Consider the following 18,012-nt stretch of genomic DNA (forward strand, 5'->3'; position numbering starts at 1 on the left):
AAAAAATGCTCATCGTCACTGGTCATCAGAGAGATGCAAATCAAAACCACATTGAGATACCATCTCACGCCAGTTAGAATGGCGATCATTAAAAAATCTGGAGACAACAGATGCTGGAGAGGATGTGGAGAAAAAGGAACACTTCTACACTGTTGGTAGGAGTGTAAATTAGTTCAACCATTGTGGAAGACGGTGTGGCGATTCCTCAAGGCCTTAGAAATAGAAATTCCATTTGACCCAGCAATCCCATTACTGGGTATATATCCAAAAGACTATAAATCGTTCTACTATAAGGATACATGTACACGAATGTTCATTGCAGCACTGTTTACAATAGCAAAGACCTGGAATCAACCCAAATGCCCATTGATAATAGACTGGATTGGAAAAATGTGGCACATATACACCATGGAATATTATGCAGCAATCAGAAATGATGAGTTTGTGTCGTTTGTAGGGACATGGATGAATCTGGAGAACATCATCCTCAGCAAACTGACACAAGAACAGAAAATGAAACACCGCATATTCTCACTCATAGGTGGGTGATGAAAAATGAGAACACATGGACACAGAAAGGGGAGTACTAAACACTGGGGTCTATTGGGGGGGAAAGGGGAGGGCCAGTGGGAGGGGGAGGTGGGGAGGGATAGCCTGGGGAGAAATGCCAAATGTGGGTGAAGGGGAGAAGAAAAGCAAAGCACACTGCCATGTGTGTACCTACGCAACTGTCTTGCATGCTCTGCTCATGTACCTCAAAACCTAAAATCCAATAAAAAAATTAAAAAAAAAAAAAAAAAAGAGATTAGAGAATACTAAAAAGCTACCAACAACTAAGTTATCAAATGACTCAATATGCAGCATATAGATACATTATTGTTCAAACTAAAAATCTTGCTAGATATAAAAGTAGACTTTAAAAATGAAGGGACTGATTCAGCAAAGCATCAATATTTTAAAAAGATACAAAGTGTATCATAGTAACCTATACACTTGAACCATAAATATACTAACAATTTTGTTTTCACAAGCGTGATCAGCAGAGAATCATTCTAATATTCAAGAGACTAAATGCATTAATATAAAGAATTGGGGAAATTTCAGAAGGATGAGTTGTTGTTATGGTGTTTAAGAGACACAGTCATCCTCACCATCCTGTGAATCCCATATTCCATTTCCCCTTAAAAGCAGAGTATCTATCAATGGGAGGTGGAGAGGAGAATGATCAATCCTCAGTTGAGGACTTTAATTTAAAAGCTGGGCTGTCAAAGAAACTCCCTACAGATAATCCTTCCTTTATTCTTGTTGCTAGTCTCTTTTTCATTCTCTTTTGATTTACTGTTAGTCAAATTAATGCCCTCTTTAGAATAAATCATTATGGTGTGTAAGAGATACAGTCATCCTCAGGAGAGGCCTATTAGAAGAAAAACAAACAAAAAGTAATAACAACAACATCAGCAAACAAGAACCCCCCACAAAAACCCCATGCAAAGGTCATCAGCCTCAGAGATCAAAGGTAGATAAATCCACAAACATGAGGAAAGCCAGAAAAAGTAAGAAAGAGAACAGATCCTGGATTGTGACAAATTTACCCAGATAAATACTGTCTCTTGGCAGCCATGAATGTAGTAAGAACATTACCTTACTAATGCTTAAACAACATTACCACTTTATAGTAAAGCCTATCTAAATTTTCATCTAGTTCCAAGACTCTTCTTGAAGAAAAATCATGACTCTATGTGATATAATTTAATCATTTAATCTACACTGTATAGTATTTTTAAAACCATTACATAATAACCTGCATTAAAAAGTACAATAAATACGTCTGTATTAAAATAATTCTGCTTACTCTCTAAGACAATAGTATACTTTTTATTTTCATTTCCTGTATGCTAATGATGTTGAGTATGCTTACAGATGCATATCTGCATCATCTCTGAAGTGTCTGCTCATCACTTTTGTCTATTTTTTAAGTGGGTTGTTGGAGTTACTATTAAGTTTTGAGTCTTTTGAAACATCTGGATGCAAGTCCTCTGTCAAATCAGTACTTTGCAAATATTTGCTCCTTGTCCACAGTTTGTCTTTTTATTCTCCTAACACTATCATTTGAAGAACAGAAGTTTTAAATTCTGATGTAATCTAATTTATCAACTTTCTTCTTTTGTGAACTGGGCTTTGGGTAACATATAAGAAATCACTGTCTAACTCAAAGTCACAAAAATCTTCTATGTCTCTGGAAGCGACCTCCCAACAGGGCTTGACAGACACCTCATAAAGGAGAGCTCCAGCTGGCATCAGGCCAGTGCCCCTCTTGGACAAAGCTTCCAGAGAAAGGAGCAGGTAGCAATCTTTGCTGTTCTGCAGCCTACACTGGTGATACTCAGGTGAACAGCATCTGGAGTGGAACCCCGCCCAGCAAACTGCTACAGCCCTGCAGAAGAGGGGCCTGTTTGAAGAAAAACTAACAAACAGAAAGCAACAACAACATCAACAAACAAGAACCCCCACAAAAATCCCATCCAAAGTTCATCAGCCTCAAAGATCAAAGGTAGATAAATCCACAAAGATGAGGAAAAAACCAGTGCAAAAATGCTGAAAATTCCAAAAAACAGAATGTCTCTTCTCCTCCAAATGATCTCAACACCTCTCCAGCAAGGGCACAGAATTGGACAGAGGATGAGATGAACTAATTGACAGGAGTAGGCTTCAAAAGTTAAGTAATTACAAATTCTGCTGAGCTAAAGAAGCATGTTCTAACCCAATGAAGCTAAGAACCTTGATAAAAGGTTATAGGAGCTGCTAACCAGAATAACCAGTTTAGAGAGGAATATTAATGACCTGATACAGCTGAAAAACACAGATTGAGAACTTCGTGAAGCAAACACAAGTATCAATAGCCAAATCAATCAAGTGAAATAAAGGATATAAGAGTTTAAAGACCACCATGCTGAAAAAGGCATACAGACAAGATCAGAGAAAAAATAATTTTTAAAAAAAGAACAAAACCTCTGAGAAATACTGGACTACGTAAAAAGAATGAACCTATGATTGACTGAAATACTTGAAAGAGACAAGGTGAATGGAACCAAGTTGGAAAACACACTTCAGGATATTATCCAGGAGAATTCAACCAACCTAGCAAGACACGCCAACATTCAAATTTAGTTAATACAGAGACCACCGCTAAGATATTCCATGAGATGATCAACCCAAAGACACATAATCATCAGATTCTCCAAGGCCGAAATTAAGAAAAAAACGTTAAGGGTAGTCAGAGAGAAAGGTCAGGTCACCTATGAAGGGAAGCCCATCAGACTAACAAGCGATCTCTCGGCAGAAACCCTACAAGCCAGAAAAGAGTTGGGGCCGATATTCAACATTCTTAAAGAATTTTCAACCCAGAATTTCATATCCAGCCAAACTAAACTTCATGAGCAAAGGAGAAATAAAAAAGGAAATGCTTTCCAGACAAGCAAATGCTAAGGGACTTCATCACCACAAGGCCTGCCATGCAAGAGTTTCCAAAGGAAGCACTAAATATGGAAAGAAAACACCGGTACCAGCCACTGCAAAAACACACCAAAATATAAAGACCAATGACACTATGATATGAAGGAACTGCATCAACTAGTGTGCCAAATAACCAGCTAGCATCATGATGACAGGATTAAATTCACACCTAACAATAATAACCTTAAACGTAAATAGGCTAAATGCCCCAATTAAAAGGTACAGACTGGCAAATTGCATAGAGTCAAGACCCATTGAAGAGCTATATTCAGGAGACCCATCTCACATGCAAAGACACACATAGGCTGACAATAAAGGGATAGAGGAAAATTTACCAAGCAAATCAGAAACAACAAAAAGCAGGGGTTGCAATCCTTGTCTGATAAAATAGATTTTAAACCAACAAAGATCAAAAAAGAAAAGAGCATTATATAATGGTAAAGGGATCAATTAAAGAAGAAAAGCTAACTATCCTAAATATATATGCACCCAATACAGGAGCACACAGATTCATAAAGCAAGTTCTAAGAGACCTACAAAGAGACTTAGACTCCCACATAATAGTGGGAGACTTTAGCACTCCACTGTCAATATTACACAGATCAACAAGACAGAACATTAACAAGGATATTTGAGACTTGAACTCAGCTCTTGATCAAGTGAAACTAACAGACATCTACAGAACTCTCCACTCCAAATAAACAGAACATACATTCTTCTCAGTGCCACATGACACTTATTCTAAAATCCACCACATAATTGGAAGTAAAACACTCCTCAGCAAATGCAAAATAACTGAAATCATAACAAATAGTCTCTCAGACCACAATAAAATCAAATAAGAATTCAGGATTAAGAAACTCACTCAAAACCACATAAGGACATGGAAACTGAACAACCTGCTCCTAAAAGACACCTGGGTTAATAATGAAATTAAGGCAGAAATCAAGAAGTACTTGGAAACCAATTAGAACAAAGAGACAACATACCAGAATCTCTGAGACACAGCTAAAGGAGTGCTAAGAAGAAAATTTATAGCACTAAGTATCCACATCAGCAAGCTAGAAAGATCTCAAATCAACACCCTAACATCACAATTAAAAGAACTAGAGAAGTAAGAGCAAACAAATCCAAAAGCTAGCACAAGACAAGAAATGACTAAAAACAGAGCAGAACCAAAGGAGACAGAGACACAAAAAGCCCTTCAAAAAATTAATGAATTCAGGTGCTGGTTTTTTGAAAAGATAGACAAAACAGACCATTAGCTAGACTAACAAAGAAAAGAGAGAAGAATCAAATAGACACAACAAAAAAAAATGTTAAAGGGGATATCACCACTGATACCAGAGAAATAAAAACTACCATCAAGAGAATACTATAAACACCTCTATGCAAAGAAACTAGAAAATCTAGAAGAAATTGGTAAATTCTTGGACACATACACCCTCCCAAGACTAATCCAGGAAGAAGCTGAATCCTTGAATAGACCAATAACAAGTCCTGAAATTGAGGTACTAACTAATAATCTACCAACCAAAAAAAGCCCAGATCCAAATGGATTCACAGCCGAATTCTAACCCAGGTACAAAGAGGAGTTGGTACCACTCCTTCTGAAGTTATTCCAAACAACTGAAAAGGAAGGATACCTCCCTAACTCATTTTATGTGGCCAGCATCATCCTGATAACCAAAACCTGGTAGAGACACAACAAAAAAAGAAAACTTAAGGCCAATATCCCTGATAAGCATCAATGTGAAAATTCTCAATAAAATACTGACAAACCGCATCCATCAGCACATCAAAAAGCTTATCCACCACGACCAAGTTTCTGGGATGCAAGGCTGGTTCAACATATGCAAATCAATAAACGTAATCCATTACATAAACAGAACCAGTGACAAAAACCATGATTAACACAGTAGATGTACAAAAGGTCTCTGATAAAATTCAACATCCCTTCATGTTAAAAACTCTCAATAAACTAGGTATTGATGGAACTTATCTCAAAATAATGAGAGCTATTTATGACAATCCTATAGCCAATATAGTACTGAATGGGCAAAAGCTGGAAGCATTCCCTTTGAAAACAGGCACAAGACCAGAATGTTCTCTCTTACCACTCCCATTCAACATAGTATTCGAAGTTCTGGCCAGGGCTATAAGACACGAGAAAGAAATAAAACGTATTTGAAAAGGAAGAGAGGAAATAAAATTGTCTCTGCAGATGGCATGTATATTTAGAAAACCCCATCATCTTAGCCCAAAAACTCTTTAAGCTGATAAGCAACTTCAGCCAAGTCTCAGAATGCAAAATCAATGTGCAAAAATCACAAGCATTTCTATACACCAACAACAGACAAGTAGAGAGCCAAATCATGAATGAACTCCCATTCACAATTGCTATAAGAAAATAACATACCTAGGAATACAGCTAATAAGTGAAGTGAAAGACCTCTTCAATGAGAACTAGAAACCACTGCTCAAGGAAACAAGAGAGGACACAAACAAATGGGAAAACATTCTATCCTCACAGATAGGAAGAATTAATGTTCTGAAAATGGCCTTACTGTCCAAAGTAATTTATAGATTCAATGCTATTCCTATCAAACTACCATTGACATTCTTCACAGAGTTAGAAAAAACTACTTTAAATTTCACATGGAACCGAAAAGGAGCCTGTATATCCAAGACAAACCTAAGCAAAATGAACAAAGCTGGAGGTATCATGCTGACTTCAAACTATACTACAAGGCTGTAGTAACCAAAACAGCATGGTACTGGTACCAAAACAGATATACAGATCAATGGAACAGAACAAATACCTCAGAAATAACACCATATATCTACAATCATCTGATCTTCAACAAACCGGACAAAAACAAGCAATGGGGAAAGGATTCCCTACTTAGTCAATGGTGCTGGAAAAACTGGCTAGCCATATGCAGAAAACTGAAACTGGATTCCTTCCTTACACCTTATATAAAAATTAACTCAAGATTGATTAAAGACTTAAATGTAAAACCCAAAACCATAAAAACCCTAGACGAAAATCTAGGCAATACCATTCAGGACATAGGCATGGGCAAAGATTTCATGATGAAAATGCCAAAAGCAATTGCAACAAAAGCCAAAATTGACAAATGGGATCGAATTAAACTAAATCATTTCTGCATAGCAAAAGAAACTATCATCAGAGTAAACAGGCAACCTACAGGATAGGAGAAAATTTATGCAATCTACCCATCTGACAAAATTCTAATACCCAGAATCTACGAGGAACTTACACAAATTTACAAGGAAAAGAAATAAACAAAAAATCAAAAAGTGGGCAATGGATATGAATAGAAACTTCTCAAAAGAAGACATTTATGCATTCTGAATTAGTATTTTTATATGAAGTCAAGTATGGATACAAGTTCACTGTTTTGCATATTGAGATCCAATTGTTCCTACACCATCTGTTGAAAAGACTATTTTTTCTCTACTAAATGTGTCAAAAATCAGTTGTTCGTATATATGTGGGTCTATTTCTGGGATCTCTGTTCCATTGATCTTTATGACTTGATTACTAAAGAAGTCTTTATAATAAGTCTTCAAATCAGGCAGGGTTATTCTTCCAACTCTGTTTTCTCTTGAAAGTTATTCTGGCTATTCTAGATCTTCTGAATTTCCATATGAATTTTTTAATCAGCCTGTCAATTTCTAAAAGCCCGCTGGAATTTAAACTGAAATTGTGTTAAATTCATAGATCAAGTTGGGAAGAGTGTACATCTTAATAAACAATATTAAGTCTTTCAACTGATGAACAAAATTGGTTGATTTAGATCTTCTTTGTTCTCAACAATATTTTGTAGTTTGCAGGTTTTGCACATCTTTTGTTAGATTTATCCCTAAGTCTGTCATCTTTTTATGCTGTTTTAAGTGGTATTTTTGAATTTCAATTTCCAATTGCTTGTTGCTAATAAAGTACACAGAAATACAATTAATTTTTTGTATGTTTATCTAGTATACTGAAATCTTCCTCAACTCTTTTATTAGTTATAGTAGCTTTCTTTGAAAACTCAAAACAAGACACCACAATATACCTATTAGCATGACTAAAATTAAGAAGACTGACTGTAACATGTGTTGGCAAGGTTGTAGGGGGAAGTAGAACTTTCAAATACTACTGGTAGGAATGCAAACATTACAACTACTTTGAAAAATACACTGGCAATTTCTCAAAAGCTAAACATATACCTACCATATGATCTAGGCATTCCAATCCTAGTATTTATCCAAGAGAAATGAAAGGATATGTTCATGCAAAGACTTGTACATAAATGTTCATAGCAGCTTAATTTATAGTATTAAAAAATTAGGAATCACCCAAATGTTCATCAGCACGTGAATGGATAAAGCAACTGTAATACACCAATGGAATATTAATCCATAATAAAAATGCAAAGATATTAATACACACAACTCTGATTAATTTCAAATTTCTATAACATAAAACTCTTTCAAAGTATACAATGCAGTGGTTTTTAGTACACTGACAAAGTGGCACAACAATCACCACTAACTAATTCTAGAACATTTTTATCACCCTAAAAAGAAATCTGTATCCACTAGTAGTCACTCCACACCCCAGTCTCATAGAATATACTTAATTTCCAGATGACAATGTATTTCATGTGTTTATCCCAAATCAAGCCTCAAAACCTTTCAGGTTTGAAAGATTGCTTTTAAGTTAATTTCAAGGGTCTGTGGTATAAACACTACTATTCTTCATCGTTTTATTCTTTCTTATGAAAAACAACCATATTGATAAAGACACAATTTTAGAGATAATCCAACTGTAGTGTCATTTAGTATTATAACTACAATAGTTACTGCAAAATTATGACTTTTATTCACGTATTAATTTCACATATAGTAATTTAGTTTTCCTTGGTTTCTCCTTATTAGTCATAAATACCCGGATGGGTCAAGAAAGAACTACAGTGGTGAATGAAAAAGACATGATGTCTTTGCAAATATTAAACCACACATCAACTGCAAAGCTTGAAAAATTAGATTACTTCAATCTACTTTGAGATCATTCCACCACAAACTATAGTTTCTCAAAAACTTTTTAACAATCTTTATAAAAACTTTAGGTAAAGCCAACAGCACACTAGAAGGCTAATGGTTTTACACTCTGCATTATACCAACTCAGAACATGATGCTCAATAATTGTGCCATTTTTTTTAAAGAATCACCATTTGTATTACAGCATCTATTACAGAAAAAATGATAATCATAATCCAATCAAAATTTAGCAATGCTTTTAATACTGAAAGGAGTGTCAGTGATGACAAACATACTTAATAAGCCTTGGAGTAATATACATCAGAATTTAATGATTCCATAATCCCACAAACTATTGTTGGTACACAGATACTAAATGTGATACAGCAAAACAGTAGCTGATACTTGAAATTTTTACACTTCTCTGCTTAGATCATACTGTGAAAACAACACACAAGTATCACTCACTGTTTAAAAAGTTAACTTTTTTTTTTTTATGAGACAAGTTCTTGCTCTCTCACTCAGGCTGGAGAACACTGGTGCAATCACAGCTCACTCACTGCAGCCTCTAACTTGTGGGCTGAAGTGATCCTCCCATTTCAGTTTCCCAAGTACCTGGGACTGCAGGCACATGCTACAATGCTAAACTTCTATTTTGTTTTAACTTTCTTTACTTCTCAATTAATTTTTATTTTTTTAGAATGAGAGGAGATCTGTTCTGTTCATCCAGGCTGGTCTCAAACACCCGGCCTCAAGCAAAACTGCCTGCCTTCACCTCCCAAGTAACTGGGCCTTCAGGAGCCAGCCACTATATTCAGCTCAAAAGTTTAACTTCTTATATAACGTATTCTAAGCATACTAAATCACAAGTTAGAGACATTTCCAATTATTTTCCTAAGCAAAACCTATATTTGAGTAGCATATAACTGTAATGCTATCAAAGCCTAATTTGTGAAGGATAGATTTTCTTAATTTAAAAAATATGGAATAAGCATAACTATATAACTAAAAATCAAAGACAGGAAAATTCAGAAAGAACATGTAATGCACATGTCTTGGATACTATTTTGGCATAACTGCTTTCAAAGCACAACCCAAAAGTAAGCAGACTCTTACTATCTGAAATGGATACAATCAAATACTTCTGAACCTGTAAAGTACGAATACCACTATATATGTCCACTCAGAAAAACTATTGGGTACCCAGTGAAAAGAAAACCACCAAGCCTCATTAAAACACAATATTGGGCAGTTCTATGTGCACTCACTAGCTATTCAAAATTTTGCCTGAAAAAATACGATGTACTGCATTATGGACTCGGCAGCTGGTTAACAGTCAAAACCATGGACATTAAATGCTTGACTGTCAAGGTCCTGTAATAAATGTTTGAGGAAAGAATGAACAAAGAAATACATTTCTAAAATCTGCTAGGCATAGTATCAACATGGGATTTGTCATCTTAAAAGCATCATTTCTCTAGAATATTTCCTAGAAAAAAGAAAATTTAACTTCACATAAAGACCTGTACATTAATGTTCATAGCAGCTGTATTCATAATCACTGAAAACTGGAAACAACACAAATGTCCTTCAATCAGTGAATCAATAAACAAACTGCAGGATACTCATACAATGGTATTCAATCAAACACAAAGTAACAAACTATTAGTATACCCCAAAACTTGAATAAATCACAAAGGTATTATTTTGAGTACAAGAAGACAGCCTCAAAAGGTTACCTACTTTGTAATTCCATTTATGTGTCATTCTCAAAAAGACAAAACCACAATGATGGAGAAAAGATCAGTGGCTGCCAGGATTAGTGGAAGCAGGTAGGCGTTATCATGAAGGGATAATGAGGGAATGTGGGGGTGTAATGGAATTGTTCTGTATCAAGACTGTAATGGTGCTTACATGAATCTCTATGTGTTAAAATTCACAGACATCTATATAAAAAAAGGCCAATTTTACTATAATTAAAATAAATAGCATTTCAAAGAAATCAACTAATTGTACTTACACATTCTGAGAGCAGTTACAATACTGTATACAGCCAATTATTTTTAAAATTTGTTTAACAGTACTTGCTAGTGGTGATAACAAGTCAACCAATCAAGTGACTTAAAAACTCTTTAAATCTCTACTAACTTTTTAATAAAAAAAAAACTTACCAAGTTCATTGAGACTCTGAGCAGCTTTTGTTATCTCTCTACTTCCCCCTTGCAGTTGTCCTTGGAGTCTCTTATTGAGATTCAGGATACGAATAATTCTCCGAAGCAAATCACAGGCAACCTGTGCAAACAACACAATGCTAAATTAGTTGATCCACGAAAATTTATTACTTTTTTTTTTTAAAGAAAGAAAGAGAAAGAGAAAAGGGGGAGAGAGAACAGGAGTCTTGCTCTATTGCCCAGGCCGGAATGCAATCTAAAAGTAGGTATTAAAAACCTCTTTTATGCCGATAATTGTGCTTAACAGCAGAGACAGGAAGGAATAAGGAAAGAAAATAACAAACAGCCAACCATTATTTCATTTAAATCTGTGAAGTGCTATACAAATGCTAAAGAGTGATTTGCTTCCATTTATGTGGTCACTTACAAAACAGGTGTAACGTGATACTAAAAAAAAATGTACATTCTGTGGACCTGGGGTGAAAAATTCTATAAATATTGACTGAGTTTATTTGTTCCAGGTCTGAGTTCAAATCATAAATGTCCCTATTCATTTTCTACCTCATTGATCCGTTGAATATTAACAATGTGGTGCCAAAGTCTCCCGCTATTATTGTGCGGGAGTCCAAGTCTCTTTATAAGTCATTGAAAACTTGTCTTATGTATCTAGGTGCTCCTATATTCGGTACATATATATTTATGATCATTAAATCCTATTGTTGCATTGATCCTTTTATCCTTATGTAATGTCCTTCTTTGTTTCTTTTAGTCTTTGTTACTATTAAAGTCTATTTTGTCAGAGACGAAAGTTACAACTCCTTTTTTTTCCTCTCCCTTTGATTGGTGAGTCTTTCTCCAACCTTCCATTTTGAGTCTTTGTGTGTCCTTGCTTATGAGATGGATCTGGATACAGAGTGCCGATGTGTTCTGACTTTTTATTCAGTTTGTGTGTCTGTGTCTTTGATTGGGGCATTTAATCCATTTAAATTTCGGATTAATATTGATATTTGTGAGTTTAATATTGTCATTTAATGCTAGCTGGCTATTTTGCCCATTAGTTGATATAGATTCTTCATTATGGGGATAGCCTTTACCTTTTGGTACGTTTTTGGGATGACTGATACTGGCTGTTCCTTTCTGTGTGTAGTGCTTCTTTCAGAAGTTCTTACAAAGCAGGCCTGGTGGTGATGAAATCTGAGTGCTTGCTTGTTCGTGAAAAATTTTATTTTTCCTTCATTTATAAAGCTTAGTTTGGCTGGATATGAGATTCTGGGTTGAAAATTCTTTTCTTTGAGGATATTGAATATTGAGCTCCTACTCTCTTCTAGTTTGTAGGGTTTCTGCTGAGAGATCTGCTATAAGTCTGATAGGCTTCCCTTTATGGGTAACCTGACCTTTCTCACTAGCTGCCCTTAGAATTTTCTCCTTTATTTCAACCCTGGTGAATCTAACAATTATGTGTCTTGGGGTTGCTCTACTTGAGGAATATCTTCATGATGTTCTCTGTATTACCTGGAGTTGAGCATTGTCCCACCTTACTAGGTTAGGAAAGTTTTCTTGAATAATATCCTGAAGAATATTTTACAGCTTGGATTCATTATCTTCATGACATTAAGGTACACCTATCAAACGTAAATTAGGTCTTTTCACATAGTCCCATATTTCTTGGAGACTTTGCTCATTCCTTTTTACTTTTTCTTCTCTAATTTTGTCTTCTCATTTCATTTCATTAAATTGGTCTTCGACCTCTGATATCCTTCCTTCTTCTTGATCAATTCAAGTGTTAAAACCTGTATATACTTCACAGAGTTCTGGTATTGTATTCTTCAGTTCCATTAATTCCCTTATGTTCCTCTCTAAATTGTCTATTCTCCTTAGGATTTCGTCAAACCTTTTTTCAAGGTTCTTAGTTTCTTTACATTGGGCTAGAACATGTTCTTTTAACTCACAGAAGTTTTGTATTAACCACCTTCTGAAGCCTAATTCTGTTATTGGAACACACTCATTCTCCATCAGGCCTTGTTCCCTTGTTGATGAGGAACTATGATCCTCTGTAGAGGGAAAAGCATTCTGATTTTGAGAATTCTCAGCCTTTTTATGCTGGTTTCTTCCCATCATTGTAAACTTATCCACCTGTCATCTTTGTAATTACCGACTTTCAAGTTAGGTCTCTGAGTGGACGTCCAACTTGTTAATTCCCAGTGCTGAAATCTGAGCAACCACTGCGCCAGCTAAAATAGCAGCATCAAGATTCTTGGTGCTTTTCTGCCCGGGAGTCTCCAGTCTGGCTTCCCTCCTGAATCCCTTCTTCAATCAGCTGAATGGGCAACTCTACCCTCGCGGAGCTCCAAACATTGACCAGAAGGGGACCCAGTCCCATTTACTCTGCACTGAGAACTGCCACGCCAGGGTGCCGGCAAAACCGCCGCACTGGCCACAAGAGTCACGCTGGTCACCCAGGGCGCTCCTCCACTGGGAATCTCCTGGTCCGTGAGCAACAAAAATTCGTCTGAAAGTGTGGCATCCTCTCGTTCTCTGCACTTTCACTGGGAGCTACAAGCCTGAGCTTCTAGTGATCAGCCATCTTGGATCTCTCTGTTGCTCTCTCTATTGCTATTATTAAATAGCAATAACAAGCACAGAGGGTTGAGATAGGTGCAGAAAATCACCATGGCACATGTTTACCTATTAACAAACCTGCACATATATCCTGGAAATTAAAATAAAACTTAAGAAAAAAAAAACAAGCACAGTGGTTCACACTTTGCTTATATGTGAATCTGCCCATTCCTTCCAGATGCTAAAGATTCACTCATGCTTTGTTTCCCACCAATGGCAAACCTAAATAATCACAAGTCTTAAAAAGCATCAAATCTCCTAGAGAACACACAAAGAAGTACTATATTTACATTTTACAATAAACTCCAATTTATCTCAAGTGGAGAAAACTTGGAACTGAGGCACTGTGAGAGCCAAGGATTCTTTCAGTCCTAAACCAGTTTTATTCTCTAGCCCATTGGTTCTCAGTCTTGACTACAAATTCAAGTGGGTAGATTCAAAACATTCTAATGCCCAGGCCACAGCCCTGACCAATTAAATCAGCATCTCTAGGGATGGGAACCAAGCATAAGTTATGTTTTTAAGATTCCCCAGTGGCACCAATGTGCAGCCAAAATTGACAACCACTATATTATGCTGCTTAGCTTCTTACTACTGCCTCCTGCTATTTACAATTCCAACTTCTCTTTTCTAGATACCCGCCTGAGTAGTCTTAAAACTTTTCTTGCGGAGGGATCCAAGATGACTAAGTAGAAGCAGCTCTGGACTGCAGCTCCCAGTGAGAGTGCAGAAGGTGTGTGGCAGTTGCATTTCCAGACAGATTTTTATTGCCCACAGACCAGGCCGAAGGGCGCCACAGGTCTCCAGCACAGCTGTTTCAGCTGGCACAGGGGTCTCCACACAAAAACTCACATGGGTCTAGGTGCCATTTCAGCTGGCGACTGGAGCACCTGGGAGACAGAGTCGCCCATTCAACTGATAAAAAGGGGACTGAAACTGGGAGCCAGGCCAGGAGATTCCTGGAAGACAAAGTGCCACGAGTCTCCAGCATGGCTGTTTCAGCCAGTGCAGTGGGTCTCTGCACAAAATCTCACACAAATCTGGGTGGCATATCAACTGATGACTGGAACGCCTGTGAGACAGAGTCACCTGTTCAACTGGAAAAAAAAAATGGGGTCTGAGGCAGGTAGCCAGGTGATCAGGCTCGGCTGGTCCTACCCCCACAAAGACCAGCAATCTGAATCACTGTGGATTGAGTTTCACAGCAAGCACAGCTGAACCCAGGATGGTCCAGCTCTGTGGGGGAGGGGCGTCTGCCACTGCCAAGGCGGGCCGCCACTGCCAAGGCAGGCCGCCACTGCCGAAGCAGTTCTAACTATACCAATATAAACAGGACTGCAGGGAAGTACATACAGCAGCTGGGCAGAGCCCACAGCAGCTCAGCAACAACTCTGCTGGCAGACAGTGACTAAGCTGCCTCCTCACTGTGCAGGGCATCCTTCAAAAAAAGGAGCAGCATGACAGAAACTTATAAATAAAGTCCTACCTTCCTGGGACAGAGCACCTGGGGAAAAAAAGGCAGTTATGAGTTCTGCAGCAGGAGACGTAAACGTACCTGGCCAAGCAGGTCTGAATGGAAGAACGGAGCTCACAGCTCAGCACTTGAGCTCCTATAAAGGACAGACTGTCTTCTCAAGCAGCTCCCCGACCCCTGTATATACAAAGAGTCATTCATCTCGAAAAGGAGAACTCAGACATATCTGGTGGGTATCCTTCTGGGACAAAGATAGCAGAAGAAGAAACTGGCAGCAACCCTTCCTGTTCTGAAGCTGCTGCAGGTGATCCCCAGGCAAGCAGGGTCTGGAGTGGACCTCAGCAGTCCTACAGCAGAAGGGCCCGACTCTTAGAAGGAAAACTAAGAAACAGAAATAAATAACTTCATGATCAACAAATAGGACATCCACTCAGAGACCCCATCTGAAAGTCACCAACTACAAAGACCACAGGTAAATATATCCACAAAGATGGGAAGAAAACAGCACAAAAAGGAAGAAAATATCCAAAACCAGAACACCTCTCCTCCTACAAGGGATCACAACTCCTCACCAGCAAGGGAATGAGGCTGGATGGAGAATGAGTCTGATGAATTGACAGAAACAGGCTTCAGAAGGTAGGTAATAAGAAACTTCTCTGAGCTAAAAGAACATGTTCTAACCCAATGAAAACAAACTAAAAATCTTGAAGAAAGGCTTGACAAAATGCTAACAAGAATAAACAGCTTACTGAGGAATATAAATGAATTGATGGAGCTGAAAAACACAACACGAGAACTTCACAAAGCATACACAAGTTTCAATAGCCTAATTGACCATGCAGAAGAAAGGATATCAGAGGTCGAAGATCAACTCAATGAAACAAAATGAGAAGGCAAGATTAGAGAAAAAAGAGTAAAAATAAATGAACAAAGCTTCCAAGAAATATGGGATTATGTGAAAAGATCTAATCTACATTTGATAGATGTACCTGAATGTGACAGAGAGAATGAATCCAAGCTGGAAGGCACTCTTCAGGATACCATCCAGGAAAACTTCCCCAACCTAGCAAGGCAGGCCAATATTCAAGTCCAGGAAATACAGAGAACAACACAAACATATTCCTCAAGAAAAGCAACACCAAGGCACATAATCGTCAGATTCACCAGGGTTGAAATGAGGAAAAAATGCAAAGGGCAGCCAGAGAGAAAGGTCAGATTACCCATAAAGAAAAGCTCATTAGACTCACAGCAGATCTCTCAGCAGAAACCTTGCAAGCCAAAAGAGAGTGGGGGCCAATATTCAACATCCTTAAAGAAAAGAACTTTCAACCCAGAATTTCATATCCAGCCAAACTAAGTTTCATAAGCGAAGAAGAAGTAAAATCCTTTACAAACAAGCAATTACTCAGAGATTTCATCACCACCAGGCCTGCTTTACAAGAGCTCCTGAAAGACACACTAAACATAGAAAGGAACGAGTACCAGCCACTCCAAAAACATACCAAAGGGTAAAGACCATTGACACAATGAAGAAACTATATCAACTAACAGGCAAAACCACCAGCTAGCATCAAAATGGCAGGTTCAAATTCACACATAACGATATTAACCATAAATGTAAATAGGCTAAACAACCCAATCAAAAGACAGACTGGCAAACTGGATAAAAAGCCAAAACCCGTTGGTGTGCTGTATCCAGGAAACCCATCTCACATGCAAGGATACACACAGGCTCAAAATAAAAGGATGGAGGAAGATTTACCAAGCAAATACTGAATGTTGACTGGATAAATAATGAAATGAAGGCAGAAATAAAGATGTTCTTTGAAACCAACAAGAATGAAGACACAACATACCAGAATCTCTGGGACACATTTAAAGCAGTGTCTAGAGGAAAATACCTAGCAATAAATGCCCACATGATAAACAAGGAAAGATCCAAAATCGATCACTTATCATAAAAATTAAAAGAGCTAGAGGAGCAAGATCAAAAAAATTCAAAACCTAGCAGAAGACAAGAAATAAAGATCAGAGCAGAAATAAAGGAGATAGAGGAACGATCCAAGATGGCCGATCAATAACAGCTTGGGATTGCAGTTCTCAGTCAAAGCGCAGAGAACTAGAGGACGCCACACTTTCAGACAAATTCTGGTCCCTCACAGAGCAGAAGATCCCCAGTGGAGGAATCACACGGGTCGCCAGCGCAACTCTTGCGGCCGGTGCAGCGGTTTCACTGGCACCTCGATGCGGCAGCTCTCGGAGCAGAGTAAACAGGGCTGGCTCCCCTTCTAACCGAGGCTTGGAGGACCCACACAGGTCCCTAGCACGACTCCTGAGACCCGTGTAGCGGCTGTGACGGCACCTCAGCGCGGCAGCTCTCAGCGCCGAGTAAACGAGACGGGTTCCCCTTCTGACCGAGGTTTGGAGCCCCAGGAAGGCAGAGTCGCCCACTACGGACACAAGAAGGAAGCCAGACAGGAGAACCCTGGGCAGAAAAGCACCAACAGTCTTAACGCCGCCGTTCTGGCCCTGGGAACTAACAACTTGGACGTCCAATCAAGAGACCTAATCTGAAAGCTGGTAATTTCAAAGAGAACAGGAGGATAAATTTACAATCATGGGAAGAAACCAGCGTAAAAAGGCTGCGAATACTCAAAATCAGAATGCCTCTCCCTCTAAAGATGATCACAGTTCCATATCAACAATGGAACAAGGCTTGACGGAGAATGAGCGCATCCCAATGACAGAATCACTCTTCAAGGAATGGATAATAAGAAACTTCTGTGAGTTAAAAGAACATGTTGTAGCCCAACATAAAGAAACTAGGAAATTCGAAAAAAGGTGTGACGAAATCCTATTGAGAATAGACAACTTAGAGAGGAATATAAGTGAATTAATGGAACTGAAGAATACAATACAGGAACTCCGAGAAGTATGTACAGGTTTAAAGACCCGAATTGTTCAAGCAGAAGAAAGCATATCAGAGGTCAAAGTCCAACTTAATGAAAGAAAACAAGGAGACAAGATTAGAGATAAAAGGATAAAAAGGAATGAGCAAAGTCTCCAAGAAATGTGGGACTATGTGAAAAGACCAAATTTACGTTTGATAGGTGTACCCGAATGCGACAAAGAGAATGAATCCAAGCTGGAAAATACCCTTCAGGATATTATTCAGGAAAATT

At 38.0% G+C, this 18,012-nt stretch overlaps 1 protein-coding gene across 5 annotated transcripts in view; it reads right to left on the minus strand.

Annotated features, from left to right (window-relative positions):
• The window catches only part of COG5 (component of oligomeric golgi complex 5), a 377,608-nt gene that overhangs the window by 305,856 nt on the left and 53,740 nt on the right, over window positions 1–18,012 (minus strand). For all 5 annotated transcript variants that reach the window (XM_078343129.1, XM_078343126.1, XM_078343128.1 and 2 more), the window contains exon 6: window positions 10,738–10,858. In XM_078343129.1, coding sequence (XP_078199255.1) covers window positions 10,738–10,858 — 121 coding nt within the window. The remainder of the gene's footprint in view (window positions 1–10,737; window positions 10,859–18,012) is intronic.

Source organism: Callithrix jacchus, chromosome 11, assembly GCF_049354715.1.
Source record: "Callithrix jacchus isolate 240 chromosome 11, calJac240_pri, whole genome shotgun sequence".
NCBI lineage: Eukaryota > Metazoa > Chordata > Mammalia > Primates > Cebidae > Callithrix > Callithrix jacchus.